This window comes from Cheilinus undulatus, linkage group 9 (genome assembly GCF_018320785.1).
Source record: "Cheilinus undulatus linkage group 9, ASM1832078v1, whole genome shotgun sequence".
Taxonomy (NCBI): domain Eukaryota; kingdom Metazoa; phylum Chordata; class Actinopteri; order Labriformes; family Labridae; genus Cheilinus; species Cheilinus undulatus.
The window spans coordinates 38157491-38167157 of record NC_054873.1 but is presented as its reverse complement, the minus strand read 5'-3'; the positions used below and the strand labels follow the sequence as shown (position 1 = coordinate 38167157).

Here is a 9667-nt window from a genome sequence, read left to right as displayed (position 1 = left end):
GAGGTACCACACCTCAACTCAGTCTGCACCACCAGGGTGGAGAGGGGGGCTGTCAGTATAATGAAGGACAGCACACAGCCTGGGCACTCCCTGTTTGACCTGCTGCCCTCTGGCAAGCAGTTTAGGACAATAAAAGCCAAAACCAACAGACTCAGGAACAGTTTATACCCCTGTGCAGTGGCCTCCATCACACCCTACCTCTCTCTGCATTAGAACTTAAATAATAACATTGCACTGGGACTCAGAAATTAAAATAGTTGTTCATATGCCTCAGTCACTTTATTTCCATTTCAGTCACTTTATCTGCTTGACAATGCTGCTCTAAAACATGCGTGCCAAGGGTGATGCTTTTTAAAGTTAATTTTAAGTTACTTAGTTTTAAATGTATACATTTTGCACTGTTTTGATTTCATTGTATTTATTCTTTGCCTCCTATTTTTTCAATATAAGAGAAAGTTGCACAGAATTTCATTGTACTTGTGTTTAATGACAACAAAAGCTCATTCATTCATTCATATTTACTCAAATAACTGCAACTGAATAGCTTTTTTTTTTTTTTTTTTTAAATTTTACCTTTTCAAATCATTACTTTTACTTCCGGGGGAAGTACTATACTTCATTGCATTAAAAAACCATCAAGTACTGGGAGAAAAAAAACACTAAAAGCCAAAATGAAAAGGCCCAAGCTTTGTGGCAAAAACACAAATTGTCCTGTAGTTTGACTTTCACAACATGTGATGGTCCACACATTGTGAGATTATAGTCCCACATTTCATCCCAGAACAGCTGTTGCATCTTACTTTAGGTTATTTCACACATTATAATAAACATCCTATCCAAAATTATTGCACATTAAGGTAAAATCATATTTCACTGTGAAGCAACCTGGGTAGCGATGAGAATCGAGAACAGTTTCCAATTGGTTCAATCCATTGACATCATTTATATATAATCATAACAATTCCCTTATCAATGCCTTACTCAAGGCAATAGCTGTCAAAAGTGTGGCTTCATTTCTCAAAAAATGATGCGGACAGGGTGACGTCCAACGTCTGTCAAACAGAGATTTCGTGCAAGGCATGCATCTTATGCACAAGAGTTGTTAATTTTTAAACAAGATTTCAGTTTATTTTCATGTCCAGGGATCTAGGATCCAGTGACTAGTTTTATATTTATTTAAGGTTTTATCTTTTAACTGAATGAGCAGTAATATTCTATTCTGATTCAAGATCAGAGATGAAAGATCAAGAAAGCAGTTTGTTTTAACTGAGACGTTTCCACAACAACAAAAATGTTGTATATACTAGCATGTTACCTTTCCCCAACAATAAATGTTTATAATTTGTAGTTATCAAAACTCTTTAATATAGCCAGTAATTGAAGTGTGCTTGTCATTGACTGTCATTGAGGTGGATACATCTTGTTTAGTGTGAATAGTGAGAGAGACTCAATAATATGAGATGATAACAATCAAATCCAATATAGTCTACTCTCCCCAAAAATAAAACTCACAGGAAGGAATGGAGGAGGGAATTGATTAAGAATTGAATCGATAATCAATAATGGCATTGATATCAACGGAAATCATATCAAATCTCCACCCCTCGCCTTGGGTATCACTACTTGAGAATATATAGACCAGTACTTTTAATTCTACTTGAGTAGATTCTAACCAAAGTAACTGTACTTTTGATTGAGTACAATAATTTGGTACTTACTATACTAATCTGGTGCTCAAAACTAGTGGTAAATGGCAAATCACTGATGTCAATATTTAGCATTTGGCCAGTTATCATTATTGATTATCTTACTGATAATCTGTAAAACCACCTAATAAAAAAGTGTACCACTTTGATTCCTCTGCAAAGTGCATCTTCCCCTCTAAGTTTATTTTCACTCTCCAAGGTTTCACCAAATTTCCTGTATACAACACAATCTGATTGTCTGGATAGTACATGAGTTCCAGTCAGACAACATTTAAACCTGGGTGAACCTGACAACCGCCAGCTTCTGGCATCACTTACTGTTTTCTGCTGCTCTGTGCCTTTCTCATGCTGATAGAGCTGCAGCTAAATTGTTTATTTTCCTTTATTTTTTGATCATGCCATTTTACTTATTACAAATTAAGTACATTTTGTTTGACATAATAAGTGCCTATTAGCTCACAATATTGGTTATCGGTCTCATGAACTATTAATAATCAGCATCAGCCCTTAAAAAACAATATCATTCAATCCCTACTCAAAACACAAACTCACCAACAACAAAAAAATTACTTTGGTACAGCGATCCCTCTGAAACAGTTGCACAAGGCATCTCTATTCACTAAAGACCATACATTCACTGTAGATCAATACTACCAAAAAAAAAAAAAAACCCTGACCTAATCTTCTAACCCCTGTAATTTCATTCTTACAAGACAAACTCTTTTACTTCTGGTTCTTGGCTCATATTTGCCCTACAAATATTAAAGTGTAAAGAAAACAAATCAAATGCAAGTTCCTTAATTGTAAGGCAAATAATATTTGTCTTTGTTTTCGGACTGAAGGAGGCTCATCAGAACACATATACTTTCACTGTTCTTTGAACCTTCACTAAGGTTGAAGATGGATGAAAGGACAATACATGGTCTCCCAGGCCCTATGAAGAATAAGACTTTTATAAGATGTCATGCCTTAGAAAGGTAACACAGTGGTGAAAATGTCAGTCAGGCTTATTACAGTGGAATGGTTCAAATCTGCCAAGTTTGGGCGTGGGATGATTGTTCAGTCAGTAAATCAAATGGGGCCTGACTTCAATTTAAAGGATAAGAACAGGACAAACTCAGTTGTTTGTGTTGTACAGAGCAGTATTACTGTGCTGCATGTCTGTAGTAGCATTTTTATTTACCAGTCAGTCTGAAAACAGTCTAAAAGTCACAACAATAGTACAACCCAGCTTCACAAGACCTGTGCATGTGTCTAATCTGTGAAGCAAGTCACATCCTTCTAACTCGTTTGGCTCCTCTTTGTGTCTCCTCCGTCTCGGGCTCCTCTCTGTGAGGTTCTGTGGATAGGGAGGGCTTGGATATCAGGGCTCTTCTTATGTTAAGGGACTGTGGGGGTCTGGTGGGAGCTTCAGAGTCCAGATTATTGGCGTAGGCTGCAGGGTTACATCCTGTTCCAATGGTCTCGCTGCTTGGGGAGGTTCCTCCCTGACTGTGATTGCAAGGTTCACTTTGTTGTTCTGAAAAGATCTTAACAAGTGGTCTGCTCATAAGCAATGTGCTCACTGACGTCAGGTCAGTTCCACGAGTGTTCGTCTGCATCCAAAAGAAACAAACCATGAGAAGTTTAAGAGATAGAAGCATTTTATAAATTATATAGTTTCTGTTTCTACAAAATTATTCCAGATGCATTAACGTGAAAACTAAATCTTTGTTATTGTTTCATAATTGAACTGTTTGATGATGGCTACCTTTTGCAAAAAATAAAAAATAAAAAAAGGCTGCAGGAGTGTTGATTGACAAACACTGTAGTAAATCTAGAATTTAACTGAAAACAAATATTTTTGGGGTATTCAGTTTAAACAGAGATTACATTTAGGAACCGAGTTAAAGTTTGAGCATTACAGCCTATAAAGAGACAGGCAAACAAACTCAATTCGTAATACAGGGTGTGCCATAAAAGCCCCAAGATTTCAGCTAATCCTAAGGAAAGTCATCATGTTGGGCTTCTTGTAGTTTATTCTATAGTTCCTAGAAGTACAGCAGGGTTGCCAGGAACAGGGTCACAATGATGGAATGTGGTCATTAATGTTGAAATTAACATCACTGGCTGATTAAGAATAGGTTTATTCTGTTAAGTCACAGACCTGTAAAACCCATTGCTCTAAAAAAACCCATGAAAAAATCTGCCACAAAATGCTCAAAAGTACCTATTTAAAATCTACACTGCATTTCAAATGGATATTTAAGCATATAAAAATGAGAACGTCACCGTTTGAGAGAGGTCATCACCCTTATTGCTCAGGCTTGGTCCTACGGTTTGATTCCTCTTCTCATTTTTATCTAGGGTACAAATAGTTCAGGAAAAAACTTAGGTTTATGTTAAGTGCAACACTTGAAACACAGGAAAAAATTTTTTCTGTTTAAATATAACATTTAAAAAGTGCATCTCTCCAAAAGATCCAAATGCATCACAACAAATACCATCTGTACTGGGGGAGTAGCGGCCTAGCTGGATGTTGAGCCAAATGTTTCTTCGTTGAGCCCATCCACCTGGAGCCTCCACTTCATACAGGTGCTCCTGAAATTCTTTGTGTTGCTGCAGGAACCTCCTGCAAACTGAACAGGAGTCACACAGTATGCTAAAAAGTGGGATCGTAAAAATGGATGGTTTTGACTAACTCTCCCAACAGACTATGAGATTATGGGGCTTTATGAAAATTTATATCAAAATGAGCAGGACAGGACTACTTTACTTCTTGTTTGTTGTTACTTTGAGTTTCATGATATGCTGTGAAACATAAACTCTTTAGCATTCAGAGACCACATGAGACCACATGGTGTGAATGTTTCGGAAAAAAACTTGCGCTAACCTGCTACCATACTGGGTGATAATGGAGAGCTGACTCCGAGAAACTTCTCTGTGGAGAATGTCAAGCAGAAATCCTCCAGCATCTGAAGACCAAAGCCTCTCCTCCTGCAGCTCCTCCTCACCAGAATAGTGTCCAGTACAGGCAGCAGGTAGCAACAACCACTCCAGCTGTCACACAGACTACCTGCAATATGAGCAGGAGTATAGGTAGTGCTTTACAAAATGCAGTGCACAGGTATATACGTACGTACACCTGATGTTGTAAAAAGTATAAAGAATGCTTGATTTTTATAGATCCTAATAATAATAGATTAAGTAATTGATTATATCTTGTAATTTTATAAATGAGATCTTCAAAATTCTAAATCAAGATTTTTAATGGGTTTTGATAAGATTTATTATTATTCATTATCTACTTTCAGTAGCCATTAAATTTATTCACATTATCATAAAAAAACAATTGTGAGAGTCCAGTGTAATAGTTTGCCATATTCACGAAAACAATAATAAGACTGTTTGGTCTCATAACACTTTACTAAAACTGAGTTACTGCCAATGCTAAAAAGATCTGAGGGAACAAGCCTGAGCATCTTTAAAGGCCAATTCATGGCCTCTGCTGATAAAAAAGTGCCCTCTTTGGAGGCCTCCAAATTTACAAAGGCTGGGTAAAGGGGTTTTCATAATTGACATTAAAAGATAATCTTGAGGCTGTATCAACAGCTGGTTTGGCTTAAAAAGCTAACAGGTAGATAATCCCCTCTACTTTAAACTATCAACGGGTCACCTGAGCTATTTGCTGCCATGCTAACACCATGCCCTAACAGCAGGTGATCATCCAACTATCTCGTCACATTCAGTGAAGCTTCCTGAAATGTTTTTTTTTTTTTATGGTAGAAAACATAAATACAGTTTATATTCTTCTATTTTTTCCTCTTCCCCTGACCCACTCTCCTCCTCCATCCTACCTTTGTGTTTGACAGTGTAGAAGCCAACTGCCTGGCCATCTCTCCACAGCAGTTTGCAGCTCTCTGTGCGAGGGTGCAGGGAGAACAGCACCTCCTCCTGTGAAGACCTCTCCACCACCTGACTAAGCAGGAACACAATCACTCTCTCTATAATTGACTCCACCTGTGGAAAACATGTTGCCTTAGGATTCCCAGCAGCATTGATGAAAACAACAAAATGATTGAACAATGAAGCATGCAGTGCAGGTTGAAAGAAAAAAAGCCAAGACAATAAAGGATTGTAATTGGATGTAGTTATATGAATTAAATTCAGTAGTATTCAGATCAAGTAACACACTTATAATTATTAACTCATTAATCATCTTAATCTGAGCAGTTTTCAATCCAAAGGAGGGAATTTTTTTTAAAGATGTCTACATTAATAATCACTTTTTTTCTCATAGGGGCGACCCTTTGAAAAGTGTCATTCTACTGCTCATCCAATTGTTCAACATAATATGTGCTTATGAAACAAGCACATCAATTCAGCTACATGGGGATGCTTAATGTCTAATTTATCATTGATTTGCCTTTTTTCTTTCCATAAAATCATGACTCATGACAACCTCGCAAAGAACATGGATACGCCCATTTTCGTGTTTCTCACTGGCAAATCCATCTTGCAAAGCTCCCATCTGAACCGTCTGGGCCCGGTTAGAAAGTGGCAGGACCAATCAGCGACGAGGGGCAGAACTTTCGGGCACGGTGGAGTCGTGACGTAAGCAAGCAGCAACAAGAGGCTGATGCCGTTATGGCGGAAGACATTAGCATGGATGCTGCTAAAGTGCCAGTTTCATCAGAACTTGATGACATTTCTTTATTAAAAGAAGAACAAAGAACAGCATTGAGTTGTGTTCTTTTCAAAAATGACAAATGTCGTGTACTGACACGTCTACAGTCGCCATGGTTCGCAGGCAGTTCTATATGCAGTTTACTCCTCGATAGCTGTGCATGCGCACCTCTGTAGCGGCAACAACGTCACGTGTTTTGTTGCTCTGATTGGCCCATAAAGATGTGACAGACAGAACGTTCATCCAACCACCCTGCGAGTTTCCTTCCTTTTCCCAAACGTTATGAAGCTGACGCTGGCGTGTCAGGTTAGACTAGGCCCATTTTGATAAAAAAAAAAAAAAATACAACAATACACTTTTCATCAATATAATAAATCTTTTAATCAAACAAGGTAAAGCATGCAATTAAACTAGATTATTAAACTAATTTTACCTCCCTTCAGTTATGTTTTGATCATGTTTGGGGTTTGTTGTATTTCTTTTTAAATAATCCAACATGCCATTGTGCTTTTAAATTGACTTTACATTGCCATTATTCTGCAAAAAAGTTTTCTTGTTAGTGTGAGGGAGGTACTTAAGTCAGAATGTGAATTTATATTGACTTACAGCTTCAAGGAATTTGCAGAAATTTAGAGATTAAATTCCAAGGCCTTTATTTTACAAGGGAAATAAAAATCATTGTGTTTGATGTTTAACTGACAGTGGCCTCATTTCAGTGTTTTTTCTTTGATCATCTAGTTTTTTATGGGAGCAATATCAGTAAATAAGTCAAAGTTCTGTATTCTGGTTTTCTCTTTACGCTATGAGCCTTCTGTATTGTAAACAAGCATGTGTAATATCGTTATAAGGTCATCATAATGCAAACTTATTGAGTGAGAAAAAGGATAGGGGAAGTCCTATCATCCAAAAAGCATGTTATTACAAGTCTAGAGGTCGTGTAGAAGTAGTTAAGAGGTTAGTCTAGAGAGAGAAGATTTTCAACAATCACTCATCCATAAGTAAAATACACATTTGACTATGAACATCCTTGGTCAGGGACACTCCAACTTTTTTATTAAAACTACTGTGTAAAATTAAACTAAATAGTGACAGTTTTATTAACAAATATTAAGTCCTGACAAGATAATTACTAAAAAGTTGTATTTGCAAAAACGAACTGGTTAAACCTGAGTGAAATGTTCAGTCCCTGCAGCAAATAAGGAGAAGCAGGATGTACCTGTATGTGTGCACTTGAAGACGATGTTGTCTGTGCTGAGTCTTTGGCTATTTTTGTATTTCTATTTCCTTTTATTTAATATGCTAAATTGATAAAAGGAAAGACACAGTTTCTCACACAAGGATTATTCCCATGTAGGAAAATAAATATGTTGATCATTGTGTTTTGGTGATACTGAAACAATAAATATGCAACCAAACACAGTTACCAACATTAGGCCTCTTCTTGAAGTACTGGATGTACGTAACACATCTTCAACACACCACCACTTCTTGTGTAGGTATAAAGCCACCACTGGACATGAGAGCAGAAATAATTACTCTTTGTATTACATACAGTGCATGTCTGTGTGATAGCAGTGTGTTTAAACCTTGTGCTGGATCATCAGGAGGTTGGAGAGCCAACAGTGTACAGTCAGGTTGGTCATCTTCAAACAGATGTAAGCGCCTCACATTTTTTGAGGTAATTTCTACCTGAGAAGACAAAAGAAAACTTTATTTACGTCATCTATCAAGAGTCATGCACTTTATCCACCAATAAGCCCTTTTGTGTTATATGTCAAACAAAATGGCTATACTTAAAAAAATGTTGCTTTCATTTCTAACAGTGTTCAAAACAACATTTAATCATAGCCTAAATGATGTACCTCTGTGTTCTCTGATAACTGGAACCATTCATTATTACACAGTCCTGACTCCAGTGGTGAGAGGTACTGTTCTGATGCTGATGTCAGGTCAGTGTCTTCCACAGCTGGAAGATCTACTGGGTGCATGACCTGTCAAAAACAACAGCTTTAATATTACACACTTTTAATACTATTTCAGACCCTCAAAAGTTTAACATGTGTCTCTTGATTTTATGGATGCATTGGTCAACTCAAAGTAACTTTTACTGCTTATGACTTTTAAATGCCTTATGCAAACACAGTAAACTACGGAATGACTACAGTCTTTTGAGAAACAGATTGTTCCTTGTGATAGTTTTGGGGCATAGATTTCCTTTTCTCACACAGAGAAACGTGATTTTAGTTTATCAGTAACTTTTAATTAGAGTTCTTGTCTATCTTAAGTGTAAGACAGTGCTAGTGTGTAGGTAGATAATAACACGGCTTGTTTACGTCTCAGAAATGTCTATTTGATTTTAGAGACTGTTATTGATTCTGCTCATGTTTTTAGGTGACATCGCTTGAAATCCCGGTGCTAAGGTAGCATTAAAGTAACTTACCAGAAAGCTAACGGAAGTTGCTAACTTAGCAATGCTAATATAAGCAATGTAAAGACTACAGACTGGGAAAACGACTTCATGATAAACTCTTTCGAGGCAATGGCAGGGTATAAACTTACTTTAATTCTTAGTAGGTGGTGAAATAGGTGAGCAAAAGGCGTTCACAGGAGAAGCTTCCAGGTTCACCTGTTGTGGACTCTATTTCAGTTCCACCTTTAACAGCATGTCATTTCTCTGACTCGCAGTGCCCCTCACTGGCAGAAGACAGGCATTACATTTTCGTTTTGGTTTAGTTTCCATGAAGTTTACCAGAATTAGCTGAAATATGACCGGAAACCTTTGCGGTGGTCTTCAAAACAAAGAAATAGCACTAGCCATAACAAGTTTTATCACTGACATGGCAAACCTCATGATCTGACAAAAATATGTTCAGTTATTTCCATTGAAAAGGCACGTGACATGGATGTCTAAGGACAGCTCAATACTTTAATATCAATTTATATTTAGTCATTAGTTAAAACAGGTTATATGTTTTGGTTGGTATGCTTGAAATTTAATTAGTCTTTTGAAACATGTGATTAGATATGGTGCTACATATGCTGAAGTGACCCAATAATGATTCTATAAAAAGAAGCAAGGAGGAAACATAACAGACTTAACTTGCTTTATACTTGAAATGTCTTACTATAAATTATAGGCTGGAGCACAGACATATATCAAAATGTAACATGGAAAACAAGACAACAAAAGTATTTGATTATCAACAACTCAGTGCAAGCTTGTTTAGTGTAATGAATTGCTTGGAGGCTTTGTCAGTAACCTTGTTTTACTCTGAAAATAATTTACCGGAAGTCT

The 9667-nt window shown here is 37.0% G+C and overlaps 1 protein-coding gene across 1 annotated transcript; it reads right to left on the bottom strand.

Moving 5' to 3' along the window:
• Positions 1-1868: 1868 nt before the first annotated feature.
• fam169b (family with sequence similarity 169 member B) lies at positions 1869-9063 on the bottom strand. Its single transcript, XM_041796396.1, has 9 exons — positions 8932-9063; positions 8235-8363; positions 7959-8061; positions 7797-7882; positions 5543-5705; positions 4579-4761; positions 4190-4324; positions 3978-4048; positions 1869-3301 (listed from the first exon to the last, which is right to left on the bottom strand). The coding sequence occupies exons 2-9, from the start codon at positions 8358-8360 to the stop codon at positions 2978-2980; spliced, it is 1191 nt and encodes a 396-aa protein (XP_041652330.1). The 5' UTR covers positions 8361-8363; positions 8932-9063; the 3' UTR covers positions 1869-2977.
• Positions 9064-9667: the final 604 nt, after the last annotated feature.

Bases quoted from the DNA above. Each gene is read 5' to 3' on its own strand.
- fam169b (XM_041796396.1), bottom strand. From the start codon at position 8,360: ATGCACCCAGTAGATCTTCCAGCTGTGGAAGACACTGACCTGACATCA. The intron at 4,762-5,542 runs GTAGGATGGAGG...CTCATATTGCAG, and splicing joins CTACACTGTCAAACACAAAG to GTAGTCTGTGTGACAGCTGG. The intron at 4,325-4,578 runs GTTAGCGCAAGT...ACTCCTGTTCAG, and splicing joins ATCACCCAGTATGGTAGCAG to TTTGCAGGAGGTTCCTGCAG.